Source organism: Ranitomeya imitator, chromosome 3, assembly GCF_032444005.1.
Source record: "Ranitomeya imitator isolate aRanImi1 chromosome 3, aRanImi1.pri, whole genome shotgun sequence".
Classification (NCBI taxonomy): domain Eukaryota; kingdom Metazoa; phylum Chordata; class Amphibia; order Anura; family Dendrobatidae; genus Ranitomeya; species Ranitomeya imitator.
The window spans coordinates 252,498,743-252,525,500 of NC_091284.1; the positions used below are offsets into that span (position 1 = coordinate 252,498,743).

The following is a 26,758-nucleotide window of genomic DNA, read 5'->3' on the forward strand; positions in this document are numbered from 1 at the left end:
AGTTCTAGAAAGCAGAGCAAAGATGAATTTCCCAGTGAGGAGACCTACAGTGTAACATACGTCTGTGTTCAGAAACTAGGAGTTAAGGTACCGTCACACTTAGCGACACTGCAGCGATACCGACAACGATCCGGATCGCTGCAGCGTCGCTGTTTGGTCGCTGGAGAGCTGTCACACAGACAGCTCTCCAGCGACCAACGATCCCGAGGTCCCCGGTAACCAGGGTAAACATCGGGTAACTAAGCGCAGGGCCGCGCTTAGTAACCCGATGTTTACCCTGGTTACCAGCGTAAAAAACAAACAGTACATACTTACATTCAGCTGTCTGTCCCTTGCCGTCTGGTTCCTGCACTGACTGCTGGCCGTAAAGTGAAAGTGAAAGCACAGCACAGCGGTGAGTCACACAGCGGTGACTCACCGCTGTGGCTGTGCTCTGCTTTCACTTTACGGCCAGCAGTCAGTGCAGGAACCAGACGGCAAGGGACAGACAGCTGAATGTAAGTATGTACTGTTTGTTTTTTTACGCTGGTAACCAGGGTAAACATCGGGTTACTAAGCGCGGCCCTGCGCTTAGTTACCCGATGTTTACCCTGGTTACCAGTGAAGACATCGCTGAATCGGTGTCACACACGCCGATTCAGCGATGTCTACGGGGAGTCCAGCGACTAAATAAAGTTCTGGACTTTCTTCCCCGACCAGCGATCTCCCAGCAGGGGCCTGATCGCTGCTGCCTGTCACACTGGACGATATCGCCAGCGAGGACGCTGCAACGTCACGGATCGCTAGCGATATCGTCTAGTGTGACAGTACCTTTAGTCATACCGGTAACGGTATTTCCAGGAGTCCATCATGACAGCACCACAGGAAGTTGCTCTTCATATCCTTGATAGGGACAGAACACAGAAGAGGTTAAATAGCCCCTCCCCACCTCCACCCCTCAGTGATTTTACAAAGTACCACATCAGGATGGATACAACACAATTTTATTGAACTTCCTCTCTACATGTTCATATCACATATTAGACAAGAGTTCAAGGGGGGGCAAATAATGGGTGCTGTCATGATGGACTCCTGGAAATACCGTTACCGGTATGACTAACTCCTAGTTTCCAGGTCGTCCACATGACAGCACCACAGGAGAAATACCAAATAACTCCTATTAGGGCGGGATTACAGCTTGGAGGACTTTTCTCCCAAAGCTAGTCTGCTGCTTTGAGAGAACGTCCAGCTTGTAGTGCTTGCAAAAGGTATTTGAGCTAGACCAAGTTGCCGCCCGGCAAATTTGGTCCATGGATGCACTTGCACTCTCTGCCCATGAAGCAGATACTGCTCTCAGTGAGTGGGCTTTTAGGTGATCTGGAGGAGATTCACCGGCTGAAATATACGCAGCGCAAATGGTAGATTTGATCCATCTAGCCAGAGTCGCTTTTGAGGCTTTTTTGCCTTTATTCTTCCCAGACATCTGGATAAAGAGATTTGAGTCAATTCTCCAGCTGTCTGTAAGTTTTAGATACTGCAATACTGTTCTCTTAACATCCAGGGAATGAAGAGAACGTTCTTTTTCGTTATTGTAGTTCTGGCAGAACGTAGGCAAAACTATTTCCTGGTTTCTGTGAAAGTCCGTCACAACTTTTGGAAGAAATGAAGGATCCAACTTTAAAACGATGCAATCTTCCTGTATCTTTAAGTATGGATCTGTTATGGACAGGGCTTGAATTTCGCCTATTCGCCTTGCTGTCGTTATTGCGACGAGGAAAACAGTCTTGAATGTCACAGATTTTAGGTCTGCCTGATCAAGTGGCTCGTATGGAGCTTTCCGTAGCTCATTTAGTACCAAAGTGAGGTTCCATGAGGGTACTGAGCTTCGTATTGTTGGTCTAAGACGTTGTGTAGCTTTGATGTAGCTCATTATCCAGGGATGATTCGCAAGTGGATAGTCATAAAAGGCAGTTAAAGCTGAGATTTGTACCTTTAGCGTACTAGGTCTCAAGCCCATATCAAAACCTGTTTGGAGAAAATTTAGTATTTGAGGAATATCTGGTTGTTGGAGAACGGATATTGGAGTATTGGTCTGTGCACAAAATTTCTTCCAAATCTTCTGGTATATAGCCGAGGTCACCGGCTTTCTACTTTTTTTCATAGTTGAGATAACTGACTCAGACAGTCCCTTTGATCTCAAGATCTCCCTTTCAAGATCCATGCTGAGAGTTGTAGCATCTTTAGATTTTGATGGACCAATGGTCCCTGTATTAGAAGATCCCGTCTCAGTGGTAGTAACACTGGGTCTTCCACCGCCATCCACTTCAGCAGAGGAAACCAGCTCCTCTTGGGCCAATATGGCACTATTAGGATCACTACCGCTAGACTTTCCTGGATTTTCCTCAGAACTCTGGGAATTAGGGCTAGTGGCGGGAACGCGTATGCGAGTTCCATGTCCCAATGTTGAGCCAATGCATCTATGCCAGTTGGATTGTCTCTTGGATTTAGCGAAAAGAATTCTTTCGTTTTTGTATTGCTCCTTGAGGCGAATAAATCTATTTGTGGGGTGCCCCATTGTTGGATTAACTGAGTAAAGATTTCTTCGTTTAGAGACCATTCTGACGGCGGTACCTTCTCTCTGCTGAGAAAGTCCGCTATTTGGTTCTGTGAACCTTTTAGGTGTACTGCCGTGATGGACTTTACAGTATTTTCCGCCCAGGAGAATATTTCTTCTGCTAGTGCCTGAAGTGGACGGTGCCTTGGTCCTCCTTGATGTAGGAGAAAAGCTACCGTGGTCGAGTTGTCTGAGAAGACTCGGATGTGGTGTCCCTGAATCTCGTGTTGGCACCTTTTTAGTGCTTCCCAGACCGCTCTGAGTTCCCTGTAGTTGGAGGAACTGTCGCGTATCGATGGTGGCCATGTCCCCTGAAGGTATCGACCATCTATGTGGGCTCCCCAGCCCCTTGAGCTTGCATCGGTGGTTATATTTATGCATGGAGATATTTTCCATGGTTTTCCTCTTTTGAGGTTTTTTATGTTGATCCACCATGAGAGGGACTGCTTTACCCTGCTGGATAACCACATCCTGTTGTCTAGTGAATCTTTTCTTCCGTTCCATACCGAAAGAACTTCCCTTTGAAGCGTTCTGGAGTGAAACTGGCTCCACTGTACACTGGGAATGCATGAGGTCATCAGACCTAGAATCCTCATTGCTTTCCTGATGGAGATGCATTTCCGTTTTTTTATTGAATGAAGTTCTTTTTTTATTGACCGTTGTTTTTGGTCTGGTAGGAAGGAGTATTCTAGTTCGGAATTTAGTAGTACCCCTAGAAATATCTTCTGCGTCTCTGGTTCGAGACTCGATTTTTTTGCATTTATTACCCACCCCAGACGTTTCAGGAGTAACGTGGTAATTTCTAAGGATTATTCCATCTGTTGGGATGAATCTGCGATCAGCAACAGATCGTCCAGATATGGTGCGATGAGAACTTCCTTCTCTCTTAGGTAGGCCATGACCTCCGCCATGAGCTTCGTAAATATCCTTGGGGCAGAGGAGAGACCAAATGGTACGCACTGAAACTGGAAATGAAGTATTTTCTTGTGGTTTCTTATTGCGAACCTGAGGAATTTTTGATCTGAGGGATGGATGGGAACTTGATAGTAAGCATGTTTGAGATCTAGCGTGCACATTACAGAGTTCTTTTTTATTAGCGGTGTAATTGATTTGAGAGATTCCATCTTGAAGCGTTTGTACGCCACCCATTTGTTTAATAGTTTTAAGTTTATTATTGTTCGGTAATCTCCGTTTGGTTTTCTTATGGAGAACAGACTGGAGTAATGCCCCTGAAAATGTTGATGATGGGGTACCGGTATTATGACGTTTAATTCTAAGAGTTCCTGTATGTCTGTTATCAGCCTTTGATGTACTGCTGATGACTGTCTGTGTTACGCAGAATCTCTTGGGGGGTAGATGAGTAAACTCTATCCTGTAACCCTGTGCCACTGTCTGTAGAATCCACTGATTCTGAGTTATGTTCTGCCATCCTTCTTGGAAGTATTGTAGTCTCCCTCCTATATTGTTGGCGTCATTGTTTGCTGGGTCCTGTTGATTGGTCTCGAAAGGAATCTCTTTCTCTGCCTCCTTTAGGGTAGGTCCACCTACCGGACTTCCCCTTGCCTCTGTAGTCCTGTCTTGGGTGGGAGCGAGTTTTTCGGAAGAATTGCGGTTTCTTTGGCTTCTCCTCAGGGAAGCCTTTCTTCTTATCAGATGCTTTTTCAAGTAGCTCGTCAAGGACTGGACCAAAGACGTGAGAACCCGAGAATGGAATCGAACACAGCTTGTTCTTGGATTGGGTATCTCCCGTCCACGATCTCAGCCATAAGGCCCTTCTTGCTGCGTTTGACAGTGCATTATTCCGGGCAGCAAAGCGTACGGATTCCGCTGAAGCATCTGCCATGAAATCAGTCGCCATCTTTAAAACCGAAAAGGATTTAAGGATTTCTTCCCTTGGAGTTCTATTTTTAATATGACTCTCCAGCTCGTCCACCCAAAGACTCATGGACCTTGCTACAGAGGTAGCCGCTATATTCGTCTTCATAATGGCGGCTGACGATTCCCAGGCTTTCTTAAGAAGATCTTCTGACCTCTTATCCATTGGGTCTTTTAACCCTGACGAGTCCTCAAAGGGAATAGCCGTTTTCCTTGTGACTTTGGCCACAGGAATGTCGATCTTTGGAACCGACTCCCAGACTTTAGTTTCTTCTGGGTCAAAGGGAAGACGGTATTTGAAGTCTCTCGGGACTACTAATTTTTTCCCTACGTCTTCCCACTCTTCCATTATCATCGCAGTTATGTGATTGTTGACCGGAAAAACTCTATTCCTGCGAGTTCTCAGGCCCCCAAACATCTCGTCTTGAACCGATAGAGGCTCAGACGAGTCTTCTATTTTCATCGTGCTTCTTACTGCTTTTAGTAGTATATCCGTATTTTCGGATGAGAACAAGTATTTCTTCCGTTCTTCTGGAAGCACAGTAAATGTATTGTCCTCTTCATCCGAGCCCGGATCGGAATAACCTGAGACCTCTCCTTCCTCGGAACTCGAATCTATATCCCATCTAGGCCTTTTAGGCCGCGGAGACTGGGGTGGCACCATTGTAGACACTGTAGCTTGGACTTCGTCTCTAATCATGGATTTGATATTATCCAACAGCGAAACCTGTTCGTCTTTAAGAAGTTTAGCGATGCATTTTTCGCATAATTTCTTCTTATATCCTTCTGGGAGTTTGGTGGTGCACAATGGGCATCTAATAGTCATTTTTTTAGTAGCTGACCTCTCGGGAATGTCCTTATCCTGAAAATGTAAAGGAGATCCCTGTAGCTACGGAACTAAAGTTCTGTAATGCATCCCATACCACGTACTACTCACATGGTCCGTGGCTAGCTCTAAGGATTGGACGTCTGGGCGAGTAGCACCTTCCATCTTCCTGAGTCAAATGTGCTGTCAGATGTCCGTCATTAAGTTGTCAATCTTACCCAGCTTCAAGACATCTGATTCGTCCTCCTTCCGAGCTCAGCTGCTGGCCTCCACGGTGATTTCAGGTCCCCAGCTGTACTGCGCATGCGTCATCTGGAACGCACGCCGACCAGCCTGGGACCTTTCCTGGCGCATAGTCCGGATGCTGTTCCGGTCTTTGTTCTCCCCCCCCCCCGGCCTTCCCGCAGCTTCCCGGCGCCCCGGAAATGCCTTTGCGCTGCCGACCCCGGGAATCCGGCCACGCCCCCCGGAAGTAGTCACTCGACCGGAGCGCCGGACCGGAAGTCCCGGGTACAACGCCAGCACCGGCCGCACGTGGAGCCTGAGGGGAGCGCTCAGCACCGCCTCCGCAGCTGCTGTCTCAGAGCCCCTTGTAAGGGGATGAGGCAGTCTTATGGGGAGCACACAGCTCTACCCGGTCGCGGAGGGACCTCCGTCGGTATCCTGCGACCTCCGAATCCTCGCGGCCAGAGCCCCCTCCAGGAGGATGGGACTGCACACGGGAGCTCCTGCTCGACCGAAACCTGATTTCCCATCAGGTAAAATCTTGATCTTCCTGGAGATCTCTCTCCTGCGTCCGTCCCTGATAGGGACAGGAAAAACACTGAGGGGTGGAGGTGGGGAGGGGCTATTTAACCTCTTCTGTGTTCCTGTCCCTATCAAGGATATGAAGAGCAACCTCCTGTGGTGCTGTCATGTGGACGACCTGGAAATTACTGCTACAGGTCCTTTTCAGAATTCATCGCAAAGAGTACACTGCACTCCAGATTGACGAAAATCTAGAAAAGCAGTTGCAAGTAGCAACATCATTAATAACCTCTAACATTGTGGCACTAAAGAGAAGTCCCAGCCATCACATTGGCGGTGAGTTAATTAAATGTTTGACCAAATATAGCAGGATAAATTTCAAGTTGATAAATTTGTATGGCCCCAGAGTGATGGTATAAATATCCATATTGCCCTTAGTAGAAAAAGGTTCCCAACCCTGGCATAGACCTTTGGATCATTCTTCAAATGTTTATACTGTTAGAGCAGTGTTAACTTAAAAAGTTTCTGGGATTTATTATGCGGCCAGTGAGAATACAAGAAAATATACAGGCATGTAATTGATAAAGAATTGATGAAGAGTCTGTTTATTTACCCCCTTCATGAATAAAAGCATACCATGCATACATCTGGGCGTTTCTTACATGATAGCAATTAGCAACATACAAAATGTATAATACCATATTTTTCAAACTACAAGGCTGTGTGCACACGTTGCGTTTTTTTCGCGGTTTTTACCGATAAAAACGCTATAAAACCGCAAAAAAAAACGCATACAATACACATCCCATCATTTAGAATGAATTCCGCATGTTTTGTGCACATGATGCGGAAAAAATGCATTGCGGTAAAAACCGCAGCATGTTCATTAATTTTGCGGGTTTTTTGCGGATTTCCCACTACAAAATGCATTGGGAAGTGTCCGGAAAAAAACGCGTCAAAACCACATAAAAAAAATTGCAGCAAAAACGCATGCGTTTTTTTTTGCGGATTTCTTGCAGAAAATGTCCGTTTTTTCTCAGGAATTTTCTGCGAGAAATCCTGAAAGTGTGCACATAGCCTTAGACACACTTTTCACCTCCAAAATTTTGGAGGAAAGTGGGGGATGCGTCTAATAATAATCTTTATTTTTACATAGCGCAATCATATTCCGCAGCGCTTTACCGTTTGCACACATTATCATCTCTGTCCCCAATGGGGCTCACAATCTAAATTCCCTATAGTCTAGATGCATCTTATGTGGATGAAGGGGGGGCCTTAGCGGCGGAGGAGCAGGTCACAGGAGCCAGCGGTTGCAGCCAACACGTGTGCCAGCTGTGAATGATAACATTCACTGCTCCCCACGCCCTTAGCCCCTACCACCTCTATGCACTGAAGCCTGTGCCGAGAGGTGGGAGGGACTATGGGAGTGGAGAGGAGTTAACATTCATTTTCTTTAATAGAAGGTGCACTGTTAGCAGCAGTTGCCCACTTCCTGCAGCGGTTGGTAGTGATGAGCGAATGTGCTAGGACAACTTGTTATCCGAGTATCTTGGGCGTGCTCAGATAATATGTTTGAATCCCTGCAGCTGCATGTTTAGCGGCGGTAGACAGTCACAATAAATGCGGGCATTGCCTAACAGGCAATCACTGCATGTGTTGCGGCTGTCTACCACTGCAAATCATGCAGCTGCAGTGACTCAAACACATTATCCGAGCACGCCCAAGATACTCGGATTTTAATTTTATTCAAGCAAGTCTGCGCATCACTGGCTGGGAGATCACATGTGCCGCTATTAAATAGAATGGATATTCACTGCTCCCCACAGCAATAGTCTCGGACATGGGGAACAATGAATATTCCGGCAGCTGACCTCGGCGTATGGAAACACCTGGCACTGACGTCATGCGCTGCCTAAATGCTGAAATTTGCTGCGGTCATCAGCACAGGACGCCGCGCTGCTAGAGAGCAGAGGGAAGGTAACAGAATTGTTTATTTTTTTTATGAGTGCAGCGTGATCGGGGCCATGTATACCTGTATGGGGGTGGAGACCTTGCCAATAAGTGTCAGCAGCAGTGCATCATGACCACATTTTTTGGTTTCACTTTTTTTCTATTTTCCTCCTCTAAAACCTTATAGTGCAAAAAATACGGTATGTACAGACACTCCCAGTAGTCACACACCTCAGAAAGTGTTTTAGTGAGTTCAGTGGGAATTACCACATTAGGGAGATTTGGCCTGAAGCTATTAACCCCGTTCTTAAACCAGGTTCACACTGCGCTTTAGCGGTCCGTTAGACAACTACGTTACACCGCGGCATAACGCAGTCCATTAACGCCGCCATTAAGCCCTATGGCGGACGCATCACTAGCGCACGCCCACAATGGGCGTGCGCTAGTGATGTGCAGTCATTGAGTGACGGACCCTGGGACGCGGGCTGCAGCGTTTCCGGGTCCGTCACTGCTAGCGCAGACAGAGCATCTGCTAGCTCTATCTGCGCTAGCGGTATGACAAGTGTGAACTTGCGTTAACAGCAGCTTGTTAACGCATGTGTTGAACGCGCTGCTGTTAACGCAATGCGAACCTAGCCTTACACTAATACCAACATTATACATCCACAAACAAGTTCCAAATCTCACCTGTTGCTGCTGGATCTGCCCAGTCTGGACCACAATCTGTTCTGGTGATCCATTGCTACTTGTCGTGTATTGTTCCATCTGCAGGCCTGCAGTCTACCAGTATCTATAGCAAAGTGGAAAAAAAGCACAACAGAAAATATAACATTAAAAGTATTCATCTGTGTGGACATGATTAACCCCTTCCTATCATGGACAATTTTTGCTTTTTCCCTCCGTCTTACAAAAGCTAGATCTCTTATATTTCCGTTCACAGACATATGAGGGCTTGGTTTTTGCGGAACAAGTTGTAGTTCACAGACATATAAAAGCTTGTTTTTTGCAGAATGAGTTGTAGTTTTGAATGACTCCATCCATTTTACCAAAAAAGGATTTAAAAAAAATCCAGCTACAGTAAAACTACAAAAAAAAAAAAAAAAAAAATAAACACTACAAAAAAAACAAAAACAATTAAAAAACACAATATCAACATTGTTTTTTGGGGCTTTGTTTTTAAAGCACTCAATGTACAGTAAAGATGACCAAATGTCAACATTATCCAGGTCAGTGCCATCACAAAGACTTTGGCATTATCTTGTTTTATGTTTTAATTTTAACCCCTTCAAGACCCAGCCTATTTTGACCTTAAAGACCTTGCCGTTTTTTGCAATTCTGACCAGTGTCCCTTTATGAGGTAATAACTCAGGAACGCTTCAACGGATCCTAGCGGTTCTGAGATTGTTTTTTCGTGACATATTGGGCTTCATGTTAGTGGTAAATTTAGGTCAATAAATTCTGCATTTATTTGTGATAAACACGGAAATTTGGCGAAAATTTTGAAAATTTCGCAATTTTCACATTTTGAATTTTTATTCTGTTAAACCAGAGAGATATGTGACACAAAATAGTTAATAAATAACATTTCCCACATGTTTACTTTACATCAGCACAATTTTGGAAACAAAATTTTTTTTTGTTAGGAAGTTATAAGGGTTAAAATTTGACCAGCGATTTGTCATTTTTACAACGAAATTTACAAAACCATTTTTTTTTAGGGACCACCTCACATTTGAAGTCAGTTTGAGGGGTCTATATGGCTGAAAATACCCAAAAGTGACACCATTCTAAAAACTGCACCCCTCAAGGTACTCAAAACCACATTCAAGAAGTTTATTAACCCTTCAGGTGCTTCACAGCAGCAGAAGCAACATGGAAGGAAAAAATGAACATTTAACTTTTTAGTCACAAAAATTATCTTTTAGCAACAATTTTTTTATTTTCCCAATGGTAAAAGGAGAAACTGAACCACGAAAGTTGTTGTCCAATTTGTCCTGAGTACGCTGATACCTCATATGTGGGGGTAAACCACTGTTTGGGCGCACAGCAGGGCTTGGAAGGGAAGGAGCGCCATTTGACTTTTTGAATCAAAAATTGGCTCCACTCTTTAGCGGACACCATGTCACGTTTGGAGAGCCCCCGTGTGCCTAAAAATTGGAGCTCCCCCACAAATGACCCCATTTTGGAAACTAGACGCCCCAAGGAACTTATCTAGATGCATAGTGAGCACTTTGAACCCCCAGGTGCTTCAGAAATTGATCCGTAAAAATGAAAAAGTACTTTTTTTTCACAAAAAAATTCTTTTAGCCTCAATTTTTTCATTTTCACATGGGCAACAGGATAAAATGGATCCTAAAATGTCTTGGGCAATTTCTCCTGAGTACACCAATACCTCACATGTGGGGGTAAACCACTGTTTGGGCACATGGTAAGGCTCGGAAGGGAAGGAGCGCCATTTGACTTTTTGAATGAAAAATTATTTCCATCGTTAGCGGACACCATGTCGCGTTTGGATAGCTCCTGTGTGCCTAAACATTGGCGCTCCCCCACAAGTGACCCCATTTTGGAAACTAGACCCCCCAAGGAACTTATTTAGATGCCTAGTGAGCACTTTAAACCCTCAGGTGCTTCACAAATTGATCTGTAAAAATGAAAAAGTACTTTTTTTTCACAAAAAAATTATTTTCGCCTCAATTTTTTCATTTTCACATGGGCAGTAGGATAAAATGGATCATAAAATTTGTTGGGCAATTTCTCCCGAGTACGCCGATACCTCATATGTGGGGGTAAACCACTGTTTGGGCACACGGCAGGGCTCGGAAGGGAAGGCGCGCCATTTGACTTTTTGAATGGAAAATTAGCTCCAATTGTTAGCGGACACCATGTCGCGTTTGGAGAGCCCCCTGTGTGCCTAAACATTGGAGCTCCCCCACAAGTGACCCCATTTTGGAAACTAGACCCCCCAAGGAACTTATCTAGATGCATATTGAGCACTTTAAACCCCCAGGTGCTTCACAGAAGTTTATAACGCAGAGCCATGAAAATAAAAAATAATTTTTCTTTCCTCAAAAATGATTTTTTAGCCTGGAATTTCCTATTTTGCCAAGGATAATGGGAGAAATTGGACCCCAAATATTGTTGTCCAGTTTGTCCTGAGTACGCTGATACCCCATATGTGGGGGTAAACCACTGTTTGGGCGCACGGCAGGGCTCGGAAGGGATGGCACGCCATTTGGCTTTTTAAATGGAAAATTAGCTCCAATCATTAGCGGACACCATGTCACGTTTGGAGAGCCCCTGTGTGCTTAAACATTGGAGATCCCCCAGAAATGACACCATTTTGGAAACTAGACCCCCAAAGGAACTAATCTAGATGTGTGGTGAGGACTTTGAACCCCCAAGTGCTTCACAGAAGTTTATAACGCAGAGCCATGAAAATAAAAAAAAAAATTATTTTCTCAAAAATGATCTTTTAGCCTGCAATTTTTTATTTTCCCAAGGGTAACAGGAGAAATTTGACCCCAAAAGTTGTTGTCCAGTTTCTCCTGAGTACGCTGATACCCCATATGTGGGGGTAAATCACTGTTTGGGCACATGCCGGGGCTCGGAAGTGAAGTAGTGACGTTTTGAAATGCAGACTTTGATGGAATGCTCTGTGGGCGTCACGTTGCGTTTGCAGAGCCCCTGATGTGGCTTAACAGTAGAAACCCCCCACAAGTGACCCCATTTTGGAAACTAGACCCCCAAAGGAACTTATCTAGATGTGTGGTGAGCACTTTGAACCCCCAAGTGCTTCATAGAAGTTTATAATGCAGAGCCGTGAAAATAATAAATACGTTTTCTTTCCTCAAAAATAATTATTTAGCCCAGAATTTTTTAATTTTCCCAAGGGTAACAGGAGAAATTTGACCCCAAAAGTTGTTGTCCAGTTTCTCCTGAGTACGCTGATACCCCATATGTGGGGGTAAATCACTGTTTGGGCACATGCCGGGGCTTGGAATTGAAGTAGTGACGTTTTGAAATGCAGACTTTGATGGAATGGTCTGCGGGTGTCACGTTGCGTTTGCAGAGCCCCTGGTGTGCCTAAACAGTAGAGACCCCCCACAAGTGACCCCATTTTAGAAACTAGACCCCCCAAGGAACTTATCTAGATATGTGGTGAGCACTTTGAACCCCCAAGTGCTTCACAGACGTTTACAACGCAGAGCCGTGAAAATAAAAAATCATTTTTCTTTCCTCAAAAATTATGTTTTAGCAAGCATTTTTTTAGATTCACAAGGGTAACAGGAGAAATTGGACCCCAGTAATTGTTGCGCAGTTTGTCCTGAGTATGCTGGTACCCCATATGTGGGGGTAAACCACTGTTTGGGCACACTTCAGGGCTCGGAAGTGAGGGAGCAGCATTTGACTTTTTGAATACGAGATTGGCTGGAATCAATGGTGGCGCCATGTTGCGTTTGGAGACCCCTGATGTGCCTAAACAGTGGTAACCCCTCAATTCTACCTCCAACACTAACCCCAACACACCCCTAACCCTAATCCCAACTGTAGCCATAATCCTAATCACAACCCTAACCCCAACACACCCCTAACCACAACACTAACCCCAACACACCCCTAACCACAACACTAACCCCAACACACCCCTAACCATAACCACAACCCTAATTCCAACCCTAACCCTAAGGCTATGTGCCCACGTTGCGGATTCGTGTGAGATATTTCCGCACCATTTTTGAAAAATCTGCGGGTAAAAGGCACTGTGTTTTACCTGCGGATTTTCCGCGGATTTCCAGTGTTTTTTGTGCGGATTTCACCTGCGGATTCCTATTGAGGAACAGGTGTAAAACGCTGCGGAATCCGCACAAAGAATTGACATGCTGCGGAAAATACAACGCAGCGTTCCCGCGCGGTATTTTCCGCACCATGGGCACAGCGGATTTGGTTTTTCATATGTTTACATGGTACTGTAAACCTGATGGAACACTGCTGCGGATCCGCAGCCAAATCCGCACCGTGTGCACATAGCCTAATTCTAAAGGTATGTGCACACGCTGCGGATCCGCAGCAGTTTCCCATGAGTGTACAGTTCAATGTAAACCTATGGGAAACAAAAATCGCTGTACACATGCTGCGGAAAAACTGCACGGAAACGCAGCGGTTTACATTCCGCAGCATGTCACTTCTTTGTGCGGATTCCGCAGCGGTTTTACATCTGCTCCAATAGAAAATCGCAATTGTAAAACCGCAGTGAAATGCGCAGAAAAAAACGCGGTAAATCCGCCATAAATCCGCAGCGGTTTAGCACTGCGGATTTATCAAATCCGCAGCGGAAAAATCCGCAGAGGACCAGAATACGTGTGCACATACCGAAACCCTAACCCTAACCCTACCCCTAACCCTACCCCTAACCCTACCCCTAACCCTACCCCTAACCCTAACCCTACCCCTACCCCTAACCCTACCCCTAACCCTAACCCTAACCCTACCCCTAACCCTATTCTAACATTAGTGGAAAAAAAAAATTTCTTTATTTTTTTATTGTCCCTACCTATGGGGGTGACAAAGGGGGGGGGTCATTTATTATTTTTTTTATTTTGATCACTGAGATATAATCTATCTCAGTGATCAAAATGCACTTTGGAACGAATCTGCCGGCCGGCAGATTCGGCGGGCGCACTGCGCATGCGCCCGCCATTTTGGAAGATGGCGGCGCCCGGGAGAAGACGGACGGGACCACGGCTGGATCGGTAAGTATGATAGGGTGGGGGGAGACCACGGGGGGGGGGGGATCGGAGCACGGGGGGGGGGAATCGGAGCGCGGGAGGGGTGGAACGGAGCGCGGGGGGCGTGGAACGGAGCACGGGGGGGCTGGAACGGAGCACGGGGGGGTGGAACGGAGCACGGGGGGGGGTGGATCGGAGTGCAGGGGGGGTGATTGGAGCACGGGGGGGTGATTGGAGCACGGGGGGAGCGGACACGAGCACGGGGGGGAGCGGAGCACTGGACGGAGGGGAGCCGGAGCAGTGTACCTGCCAGATCGGGGGGGTGGGGGGGCGATCGGAGGGGTGGGGTGGGGGCACACTAGTATTTCCAGCCATGGCCGATGATATTGCAGCATCGGCCATGGCTGGAGTGTAATATTTCACCCGTTATAATGGGTGAAATATTACAAATCGCTCTGATTGGCAGTTTCACTTTCAACAGCCAATCAGAGCGATCGTAGCCACGAGGGGGTGAAGCCACCCCCCCTGGGCTAAACTACCACTCCCCCTGTCCCTGCAGATCGGGTGAAATGGGAGTTAACCCTTTCACCCGATCTGCAGGGACGCGATCTTTCCATGACGCCGCATAGGCGTCATGGGTCGGAATGGCACCGACTTTCATGACGCCTACGTGGCGTCAAAGGTCGGGAAGGGGTTAAGGTCCTTGGATCTGTGTGATGGATTGTTTTTGTGGAAAATGGTTTTGGATACCACTTTGACATTGATTCTAACGCATCGGGTATTCTAGAATATGCATGTCCACGTAGTATATTGCACAGTCCACATAGTATACAGCACAGCCACGTAGTATACAGCACAGCCACGTAGTATACAGCACAGCCACGTAGTATACTGCACAGCCACGTAGTATACTGCACAGCCACGTAGTATACTGCACAGCCACGTAGTATACTGCACAGCCACGTAGTATACTGCACAGCCACGTAGTATACTGCACAGCCACGTAGTATACTGCACAGCCACGTAGTATACTGCACAGCCACGTAGTATACTGCACAGCCACGTAGTATACTGCACAGCCACGTAGTATACTGCACAGCCACGTAGTATACTGCACAGCCACGTAGTATACTGCACAGCCACGTAGTATACTGCACAGCCACGTAGTATACTGCACAGCCACGTAGTATACTGCACAGCCACGTAGTATACTGCACAGCCACGTAGTATACTGCACAGCCACGTAGTATACTGCACAGCCACGTAGTATACTGCACAGCCACGTAGTATACTGCACAGCCACGTAGTATACTGCACAGCCACGTAGTATACTGCACAGCCACGTAGTATACTGCACAGCCACGTAGTATACTGCACAGCCACGTAGTATACTGCACAGCCACGTAGTATACTGCACAGCCACGTAGTATACTGCACAGCCACGTAGTATACTGCACAGCCACGTAGTATACTGCACAGCCACGTAGTATACTGCACAGCCACGTAGTATACTGCACAGCCACGTAGTATATTGCACAGCCACGTAGTATATTGCACAGCCACGTAGTATATTGCACAGCCACGTAGTATATTGCACAGCCACGTAGTATATTGCACAGCCACGTAGTATATTGCACAGCCACGTAGTATACAGCAGAGCCACGTAGTATACAGCAGAGCCACGTAGTACATTGCCCAGCCACGTATGTAACAGGTTAAAAAAGACTTAAAATAAAAAATAAACATACTCACCTTCTAAAGGACTTATTATGGCCATTCCTTTACTGTATAGTGCTAAATCCTGCTGACAGGTTCTCTTTAAAGGCGTTATCCACTACTTTGACAACCCCTACTTGATCTAAATGTTTGGCCCCAATAAAAAAAACAAAAACTATACTCATCTCCCATGATGGCGTTATTCCAGCGGTGTCAGCACTCACGGTCCTGTGGCTCCCGTGCGGTTGTGGTCACTACGTCACTGTCCCAGCCATCAGATAAATCGAACATGAAGAGGATATCCGGGCTGCAGCTGATCTGACTTCCTCTTCATGTTCAATTCGACAAGAGGCGGGGACAGTGACGCCAGTGCTGAATGGGCGCAGGGCTCACGTGTCTCATGAACAGCTTGGGAGCCCCAGGGAGAGCAAGTGCGGACACCGTGGGAAAGGCGCCAGCACAGGAGGAGAGTATAATCTTTATTATTTTACAAGAGCCAAGCGAGGGGTATGAGATGAAGTTGTCCAGAGAGTGGACAACTTCATTAACCCCTTTACCCCCAAGGGTGGTTTGCATGTTAATGACCGGGCCAATTTTTACAATTCTGACCACTGTCCCTTTATGAGGTTATAACTCTGGAACACTTCAACGGATCCCAGTGATTCTGACATTGTTTTCTCGTGACATATTGTACTTCATGACAATGGTAAAAATTCTTTGATAGTACCTGCGTTTATTTTGGCGAAAATTATGAAAATTTCGCAATTTTCCAACTTTTAATTTTTATGCAATTAAAATCACAGAGATATGTCACACAAAATACTTAATAAGTAACATTTCCCACATGTCTACTTTACATCAGCACAATTTTGGAACCAAAATTTTTTTTTGTTAGGGAGTTATAAGGGTTAAAAGTTGACCAGCAATTTCTCATTTTTACAACAACATTTTTTTTTTAGGGACCACATCTCATTTGAAGTCATTTTGAGGGGTCTATATGATAGAAAATACCCAAGTGTGACACCATTCTAAAAACTACACCCCTCAAGGTGCTCAAAACCATATTCAAGAAGTTTATTAACCCTTCTGGTGCTTCACAGGAATTTTTTTTGAATGTTTAAATAAAAATGAACATTTAACTTTTTTTTTCACAAAAAATGTAATTCAGCTCCAATTTGTTTTATTTTACCAAGGGTAACAGGAGAAAATGGACCCCAAACATTGTTGTACAATTTGTCCTGAGTACGCTGATACCCCATATGTGGGGGTAAACCACTGTTTGGGCGGATGGGAGAGCTCAGAAGGGAAGGAGCGCCGTTTGACTTTTCAATGCAAAATTGACAGGAGTGGAGATGGGACACCATGTTGCGTTTGGAGAGCCACTGATGTGCCTAAACATTGAAACCCCCCACAAGTGACACCATTTTGGAAAGTAGATCCCCTAAGGAACTTATCTAGAGGTGTGGTGAGCACTTTGACCCACCAAGTGCTTCACAGAAGTTTATAATGCAGAGCCGTAAAAATAAAACAAAAATTTTTTCCCCACAAAAATTATTTTTTTAGCCCCCAGTTTTGTATTTTCCCAAGGGTAACAGGAGAAATTGGACCCCAAAATTTGTTGCCCAATTTGTCCTGAGTGCGATGATACACCATATGTGGGGGGAACCACTGTTTGGGCGCATGGGAGGGCTCGGAAGGGAAGGAGTGCCATTTGAATGCAGACTTAGATGGAATGGTCTGCAGGTGTCACATTGTGTTTGCAGAGCCCCTAATGTACCTAAACAGTAGAAACCCCCCACGAGTGACACCATTTTGGAAACTAGACCCCCTAAGGAACTCATCCAGATATGTTGTGAGAGCTTTGAACCCCCAAGTGTTTCACTACAGTTTGTAACGCAGAGCTGTGAAAATTAAATAAAAAAAAAACTTTCCCCCAAAAATTATTTTTTAGCCCCCAGTTTTGTATTTTCCCGAGGGTAAGAGGAGAAATTCGGCCCCAAAAGTTGTTGTCCAATTTGTCCTGAGTACGCTGATATCCCATATGCGGGGGGGGAACCACCGTTTGGGCGCATGGGAGGGCTCGGAAGGGAAGGAGTGCCATTTGGAATGCAGACTTAGATGGAATGGTCTGCAGGCGTCACATTGTGTTTGCAGAACCCCTAATGTACCTAAACAGTAGAAACCCCCCACAAGTGACCCCATATTGGAAACTAGACCCCCCAGGGAACTTATCTAGATGTGTTGTGAGAACTTTGAACCCCCAAGTGTTTCACTACAGTTTATAACGCAGAGCCGTGAAAATAAAAAATCTTTTTTTCCCCACAAAAATAATTTTTTAGCCCCCAGTTTTGTATTTTCCCAGGGGTAACAGGAGAAATTGGACCCCAAAAGTTGTTGTCCTATTTGTCCTGAGTACGCTGATACCCCATATGTTGGGGTAAACCCCTGTTTGGGCACACGGGAGAGCTCGGAAGGGAAGGAGCACTGTTTTACTTTTTCAACGCAGAATTGGCTGGAATTGAGATCGGACGCCATGTCGCGTTTGGAGAGCCCCTGATGTGCCTAAACAGTGGAAACCCCCCAATTATAACTGAAACCCTAATCCAAACACACCCCTAACCCTAATCCCAACAGTAACCCTAACCACACCTCTAACCCTGACACACCCCTAACCCTAATCCCAACCCTATTCCCAACTGTAAATGTAATCTAAACCCTAAGGGTACCGTCACACTATACGATTTACCTACGATCACGACCAGCGATACGACCTGGCCGTGATCGTAGGTAAATCGTAGTGTGGTCGCTGGGGAGCTGTCACACAGACAGCTCTCCAGCGACCAACGATGCCGAGGTCCCCGGGTAACCAGGGTAAACATCGGGTTACTAAGCGCAGGACCGCGCTTAGTAACCCGATGTTTACCCTGGTTACCAGCGTAAATGTAAAAAAAACAGCACATACTTACATTCCGGTGTCCGTCAGGTCCCTTGCCGTCTGCTTCCCGCACTCACTGACTGCCGGCCGTAAAGTGAAAGCACAGCACAGCGGTGACCGCGACATCATCGAAGGTCCTTCACTCTCTGCATTCTAAGGAACGGAGGCAGACGCTAGCAGCGCTGTGATCCAGGGCCCGTCCGAGGGTGAGTATATCCATGTTTTTTATTTTTATTCTTTATTTTTTACATGAATATGGATCCCAGGGCCTGAAGGAGAGTCTCCTCTCCTCCAGACCCTGGGAACCACACGCCGACATGTAGGATCGCTCCCTGCACACGACGTACCCGGCGTATAAGACGACCCCTGACTTTTGGGACAATTTTTAGGTGTCAAAAAGTAGTCTTATACGCCGGGAAATACGGTACATTTTTTAACCCCTACACGCCACAACCCATTTTCCTTTTTAAGTTTGTTTATCGCTCTCCTTCTCAGAGCCATAACTTTTTTATTTTTCTGTCAATATGGCCATATGACGGCTTATTTTTTGCCAGACAAGTTGTACTTTTGAAAGACATCATTGGTTTTACCATGTCGTGCAGTAGAAAAAGGGGAAAAAAACTCCAAGTGCGGTGAAATTGCAAAAAAAAAAAAAAAAAGTGCAATCCCACACTTGTTTTTTTTGTTTAGCTTTTTTGCTAAATGCTACAACTGACCTGCCACTATGATTCTCTAGGTCATTACAAGTTTGTAGACACCAAACATGTCTAGGTTCTTTTTTATTTACGTTAAGTGGTGGAAAAAAAAAAAACCCAGTTTGTTAAAAAAAAAAAAAAAAAAAACAAAACAAAAGGTGGTGATGGCGAACTCAGTCGAGGGGTTCAAGAGAGGCCTGGATGTCTTCCTGGAGCAGAACAATATTGTATCATACAATTATTAGGTTCTGTAGAAGGACGTAGATCTGGGGATTTATTATGATGGAATATAGGCTGAACTGGATGGACAAATGTCTTTTTTCGGCCTTACTAACTATGTTACCATGTAAAACAGCATCTTTGTCCTAGAACTAAAACGTCTCCATTTTTCGTGATCTGGGGTTGGGTGAGGGCTTATTTTTTGAGAGCCAACCTGATGTTTTTAATTATAGCATTTTGGTGTGGATACGATCTTTGATCTCCCGTTTTTGCTTTTTTTTTTTTTTTTTGCAATGTTGCGGCGACCAAAAAAACATCATTCTGGCGTTTTTACTTTTTTTCCCGCTACGCCGTTTACCGATCGGATTACCGTATATACTCAAGTATAAGCCGAGATTTTCAGCCCACTTTTTTGGGCTGAAAGTCCCCCTCTCGGCTTATACTCGAGTCATACCCAGGGGTCGGCAGGGGAGGGGGAGCGAAGATGTGTAATAATACTCACCTGCTCCTGGCGCGGTCCCTGCACGTCCCTGGTTCTCCGGCACCTTGTTCCTGTACTGAGCGGTCACATGGTACCGCTCATTACAGTAATGAATATGGACCAGACTCCCGTAGGGGTGGAGCCGCATATTCATTACTGTAATTATACATATTAACATAGTTTTAAAGGTTGAAATGAGCAGTACCATGTGACTAGGGTTGAGCGACTTTTACTTTTTTAGGGTCTTGTCGGGTTTCGCGAAACCCGACTATCTCAAAAGTCGAGTCGAGTGAAATCGGCCGATTATGGCGAAAAGTCGGGGATCAACCGAAACACGAAACCCAATGCAAAGTCAATGGGAAATCTAACTTTTTTTTTTTCCTCTCTCTCTCTTTCAGCAGAAAAGCTGGTGTTACACATTGCAAATCGCTACAGCGCACAAGCGACAAGATGGCAATAGGTGTCCACGCCCCTAAGACCTATGTCATCACTCTGCCCACGCTCCTTCATTGGCTGAAAAAATGGCGCCAAACGCGTCATAAAAAACGCGACTTTGGCATGAAGACAGCATGGCCGATCCCACACTAGGATCGGGTCGGGTTTCATGAAACCCGACTTTGCCAAAAGTCGGCGACTTTTGAATTTGTCCGATCCGTTTCGCTCAAGCCTACATGTGACTGCTCACTACAGGAAGAAGCTGCCGGTGAACAGACGTGCAGGAACCGCGCCAGGAGCAGGTGAGTATAACGCAGTGCGCTATATTCACCTGCTCTACGTTCCACCGTCGGCACCGCTGTGTCTTCTGTGTCCTCTGCAGTGCTCAGGTCAGAGGGCGTGATGACGCGATTAGTGCGCGCTGCCCTCTGCCTGAGCGTCAGTGCAGAGGACGGGGAACACACAGAGGCGGTGGAACGCGGAGCAGGTGAATATAGCAAGTGCCCGGGGCCTGAGAGGTGAGTATGTGATTTTTTTGAATCGCAGCAACAGCAAATGGGGCAAATATATGTATGGAGTATCTTATGGGGCCATGTGCAGCATTATATGGGGCAAATATCTCTGGAGCATCTTATGGGGCCATAATCAGCATTTGTACAGCATTATATGGGGCATATTTTAATATGGAGCCCATCATGAACTGTATGGAGCATTATATGGGGCTCCTGATTCAATATGGATATTCAGAAACACAACCTACTGACGCCTCAATTAATTTTTACTTTTATTGGTATCTATTTTTATTTTTGAAATTTACCAGTAGCTGCTGCATTTTCCACCCTAGGCTTATACTCGAGTCATTACGTTTTCCCAGTTTTTTTTGTGGCATAATTTGGGGGATCGGCTTATACTCGAGTACATACGGTAATCACTTTTAGATCTTCACAGATCGGGCGATTCTGAAAGCTGTGATACCAAATGTGTGTATTTTTTTACAATGGAGCGATTGGGGGGTGATTTGAACTTTTAAAAAAACTTTTTTAAAATATATTACATGTATGGAGCATGTCGTGAAGGGGTTAAAAAAACTGAGCGATCACGAGCAGTGGGAATAAAAAAAGAAAACACTGGCCAGTTTTCACTTGGTGACGGGTCCTCCCATGGTGAGGGGGTGTTTGATCTATAAGGACCACTCCAGCATTTTTATCACCACTGGAGTGGTGCTTTAAGTGCACAGATAGACGACTCGTGCAATGATGGCATCACACTGCAGTGACTGGCCCCGCACCCCTCCTGACCTGAACATGACGTACTTTTGTGCAGCTGTCTGCAGTCACTATATGACGTCAGACTTGTGAATCATGGGCGCGGCACGTTGTGAGGACCCTGGGGCTGGGAGCAGACGATGGCGCTATGCATACTACCGGCTATAGTCCAACTAGATGGGCGCAGCCTCGCTCAATGCAAGTGTATTGAACACGGCCAGACACGTCTAGTCAGGATGTGGCCGGAGTACGCATATTGCATACATAAAGTCACGTGACCGCCGGCACCGAGAACTCTCACAGTGCACGCGATGTGAGGATTCACAGAGACTGCAGACTTGTAGGGTAAGGCTACTTTCACACTAGCGTCGATAGGCGGACATCACATTGCGTCGTTTTGGAGAAAAAATGCATCCTGCAAATGTGCCCGCAGGATGCGTTTTTTCTCCATAGACTAGCATTAGCGACGTATGGCCACACATCGCATCCGTCGTGCGACGGATGCGTCGTGTTTTGGCGGACCCTCGGCACAAAAATGTTACATGTAACTTTTTTTGTGCGTCGAGTCCGCCATTTTCGACTGCGAAGCACGGCCGGAACTCCGCCCCCTCCTCCCCGGACATTACAATGGGCAGCGGATACATTGTAAAGCTGCATCCACTGCCCACGCTGTTCATTTCTTTCACAATGTGTGTCAGTAGTCGGGCCGACGCATGGCGACGGGCCCGCACCGACGCAAGTGTGAAAGTAGCCTAAGGGTACCGTCACACAGTGCAATTTTGATCGCTACGACGGCACGATTCGTGACATTCGAGCGATATAGTTACGATATCGCAGTGTCTGACACGCTCCTGCGATCAGGGACCCCGCTGAGAATCGTACGTCGTAGCAGATCGTTTGAAACTTTCTTTCGTCGTCTAGTGTCCCGCTGTGGCGGCATGATCGCATGGTGTAACATATATCGTATACGATGTGCGCATAGTAACCAATGGCTTCTACATCGCACATACGTCATGAAATTATCGCTCCAGCGTCGTAGATTGCAAAGTGTGACAGCAGTCTACGACGCTGGAGCGATATTGTTACGATGCTGGAGCGTCACGGATCGTACCGTTGTAGCGATGAAAATTGCACGTGTGACGGTACCCTAAGACCAGACATCCCCTTTAACGATCCGACACATCCGATTTCAGACTGGCGGTGCCTCTCTGACAGGCCTAGCACTGGCTCTCTCATGTGTATGGAGGGCTTCCAGGGAGCGATCACACAGGTGTCATGGCCGCCACAGACACGGCCCACAGGCTGCACCTACCCAGGGCTCCGGGAGGCCTATGGGTCACTGCCCAAGGCCAGCGGAGCCCGCCACAGAGCAGGCGAGGCTCAGGGAGGACTAGCCCCAGCCCACGGGGCAGCACAGCATGGCGGCCCCGCTACCTGCTGCCCAGCACTCAGCGCCGCCCGCCTGTCCTCTCCACCTCAGCATGGCGCCAGCCCGCAGCCTCCGCACACTGCAGCCTGACTACTAGGAAATGGCGCTTCTTCTCCGGGAGACATCGGCTTTGTCTTCCCGGATTGGCTATTTATGTTACTGCCTGATACATTGGTGTTATTGGCTGTGCGGCTTAGGTCATGTTTCTCCCTCCCCGTGGTGTTATTGGCTCTCTCCCCCGGTCCTACTCACCACCTCTCCCGGTCTCGGTTCTCCTCTCCGCTCTGATTGGTTCCAGAACCGGAGCACTGAGCCCAATCAGCGCTTTGGTTACGCAAAATGGCGGAAGGACAAAGACTTCGGAGAGCTACACTTCCTGCGCCTGCGCAGTAGACCACGCCCTCCACATCACGCATGCGCTCGGTGAGAACAGCCAAAGCCAGCCTTACTGTATGACGTATTTGAGCATGCGCATTGCACATCAAGGACCGTGTCCTACGCGCTAGTGAAATCGTATCGCCGCCATGGAGGCGGGGCTTATAGGTTCCTACCTCTTAGATACCGTCGCTAAGCGCGGTGTAGTAAAAAAAGCGGGAAAACTAGTCTGCGAAAATCGAATGGTGTGACGGTGTGCAGGACGTAGTAGTCTCTCTCGGCTTCATAGTACAAGTGTGCAGAGCGCACAAGATGGGTCCTTCACAGCCTCCGTAGGGAATAGGTGCGTGCACAGTGCAGCAGAGAGTGCCTGAGTGTTATGGAGGAGGAAGGCTGCATTGTGCTGGGTTACAATAAGGAGCCATTAGCTACAACCATAACGTGGTCCAGTCAGAGAACACGCCCTACCTCCCAACTGTTGAGGAACAGAAAGAGGGCGTGTCGTGACACACTGGCCACGCCCATGGACACACCCCAATCACGTCCATTTACCATTTCTTCTCTGGCAGGAGGAGATGTTAGAGGCGGTGGTGATGAGCGGCCGGCTCCTTTTGGATCCTTATAATGGAACCTATAAAATAAGGCTATGTGCACACGTTGCAGATTTGCCTGCAGATTTTTCTGCACTAAATCCGCAGCAAACGCACATGCGTTATTTGAGCGGGTTTTATGTGTTTTTAGGGTATGTTCACACGTCAGGATTTCTGTCAGAAATTTTCCTGACAAAAACCTGACATTTCTGCCAGAAATCCACATGCGTTTTTTTCGCGGTTTTGATGCGTTTTTTCTTGCGTTTTTTCCAAATGCATAGAATAGCGGGAAAAACGCAGAAAATCCACAAAATTAATGAACATGCTGTTTTTTTTGCGGGAAAAAACGCATCATGTGCACAAAAATTGCAGAATGCATTCTAAATGATAGGATACATATGTAGGCGTTTTGTAATGCATTTTTATGGCAAAAAAAAGCGAAAAAACCTGAACGTGTGCACATACCCTGAAAGCTAACTAAAGATGTATTATTTAACCCCTTCCCGACTCATGACGCCACGTAGGCGTCATGAAAGTCGGTGCCAATCCGACCCATGACGCCTATGTGGCGTCATGGAAAGATCGCGTCCCTGCAGATCGGGTGAAAGGGTTAACTCCCTTTTCACCCGATCTGCAGGGACAGGGGGAGTGGTAGTTTAGCCCAGGGGGGGTGGCTTCACCCCCTCGTGGCTACGATCGCTCTGATTGGCTGTTGAAAGTGAAACTGCCAATCAGAGCGATTTGTAATATTTCACCTATTATAACGGGTGAAATATTACAATCCAGCCATGGCCGATGCTGAAATATCATCGGCCATGGCTGGAAATACTAATGTTACCCCACCCCACCCCACCGATTGCCCCCCCAGCCCTCCGATCTGGCCGGTACACTGCTCCGACTCCCCTCCGTCCAGTGCTCCGCTCCCCCCCGTGCTCTTGTCCGCTCCCCCCGTGCTCCAATCACCCCCCCGTGCTCCAATCACCCCCCCTGCACTCCGATCCACCCCCCCCCCCCCCCGGTGCTCCGTTTCATCCCCCGTGCTCCGTTCCAGCCCCCCCGTGCTCCATTCCACGCCCCCCGTGCTCCGTTCCACCCCTCCCGCGCTCCGATTCCCCCCCCCGTGCTCCGATCCCCCCCCCCGTGGTCCCCCCCCACCCCATCATACTTACCGATCCAGCCGGGGTCCCGTCCGTCTTCTCCCTGGGCGCCGCCATCTTCCAAAATGGCGGGCGCATGCGCAGTGCGCCCGCCGAATCTGCCGGCCGGCAGATTCGTTCCAAAGTGCATTTTGATCACTGAGATAGATTATATCTCAGTGATCAAAATAAAAAAAATAATAAATGACCCCCCCCCCCCCTTTGTCACCCCCATAGGTAGGGACAATAAAAAAATAAAGAAATTTTTTTTTCCACTAATGTTAGAATAGGGTTAGGGGTAGGGGTAGGGGTAGGGTTAGGGTTTCGGTATGTGCACACGTATTCTGGTCCTCTGCGGATTTTTCCGCTGCGGATTTGATAAATCCGCAGTGCTAAACCGCTGCGGATTTATGGCGGATTTACCGCGGTTTTTCTGCGCATTTCACTGCGGTTTTACAACTGCGATTTTCTATTTGAGCAGTTGTAAAACCGCTGCGGAATCCGCACAAAGAAGTGACATGCTGCGGAATGTAAACCGCTGCGTTTCCGTGCAGTTTTTCCGCAGCATGGGCACAGCGATTTTTGTTTCCCGTAGGTTTACATTGAACTGTAAACTCATGGGAAACTGCTGCGGATCTGCAGCGTTTTCCGCAGCGTGTGCACATACCTTTAGAATTAGGCTATGTGCACACGGTGCGGATTGGCCGCTGCGGATTCGCAGCAGTGTTCCATCAGGTTTACAGTACCATGTAAACATATGAAAAACCAAATCCGCTGTGCCCATGGTGCGGAAAATACCGCGCGGAAAGCTGCGTTGTATTTTCCGCAGCATGTCAATTCTTTGTGCGGATTCCGCAGCGTTTTACACCTGTTCCTCAATAGGAATCCGCAGGTGAAATCCGCACAAAAAACACTGGAAATCCGCAGGTAAAACGCAGTGCCTTTTAACCCACCGATTTTTCAAAAATGGTGCGGAAATATCTCACACGAATCCGCAACGTGGGCACATAGCCTTAGGGTTGGAATTAGGGTTGTGGTTAGGGGTGTGTTGGGGTTAGGGTTGTGATTAGGGTTATGGCTACAGTTGGGATTAGGGTTAGGGGTGTGGGGGGGTTAGTGTTGGAGGTAGAATTGAGGGGTTTCCACTGTTTAGGCACATCAGGGGTCTCCAAACGCAACATGGCGCCACCATTGATTCCAGCCAATCTCGTATTCAAAAAGTCAAATGGTGCTCCCTCACTTCCGAGCCCTGACGTGTGCCCAAACAGTGGTTTACCCCCACATATGGGGTATCAGTGTACTCAGGACAAACTGCGCAACAATTACTGGGGTCCAATTTCTCCTGTTACCCTTGTGAATCAAAAAAAATGCTTGCTAAAACATAATTTTTGAGGAAAGAAAAATGATTTTTTATTTTCACGGCTCTGCGTTGTAAACGTCTGTGAAGCACTTGGGGGTTCAAAGTGCTCACCACATATCTAGATAAGTTCCTTGGGGGGTCTAGTTTCTAAAATGGGGTCACTTGTGGGGGTTTCTACTGTTTAGGCACACCAGGGGCTCTGCAAACGCAACGTGACACCCGCAGACCATTCCATCAAAGTCTGCATTTCAAAAGTCACTACTTCCCTTCTGAGCCCCGACGTGTGCCCAAACAGTGGTTTACCCCCACTCATGGGGTATCAGCGTACTCAGGAGAAACTGGACAACAACTTTTGGTGTCCAATTTCTCCTGTAACCCTTGGGAAAATAAAAAATTCTGGGCTAA

General features: G+C 46.9%; 1 protein-coding gene across 18 annotated transcripts in view; it reads right to left on the minus strand.

The window, feature by feature from the left end:
- Positions 1–23,283, minus strand: part of NFYA (nuclear transcription factor Y subunit alpha) — a 52,292-nt gene extending 29,009 nt beyond the window's left edge. For 7 of the 18 annotated variants that reach the window (XM_069756379.1, XM_069756376.1, XM_069756374.1 and 4 more), the window contains exons 1-2: positions 23,145–23,283; positions 8,679–8,781 (exon numbers count right to left, since the gene is read on the minus strand). In XM_069756379.1, coding sequence (XP_069612480.1) covers positions 8,679–8,756 — 78 coding nt within the window. In that variant the 5' untranslated portion in view covers positions 8,757–8,781; positions 23,145–23,283. Of the gene's footprint in view, positions 1–8,678; positions 8,782–22,775; positions 23,037–23,144 lie in introns of those variants that run through there. The other 11 variants (XM_069756380.1, XM_069756377.1, XM_069756375.1 and 8 more) reach the window with 6 other exon arrangements.
- Between the last annotated feature and the right edge of the window lie 3,475 nt (positions 23,284–26,758).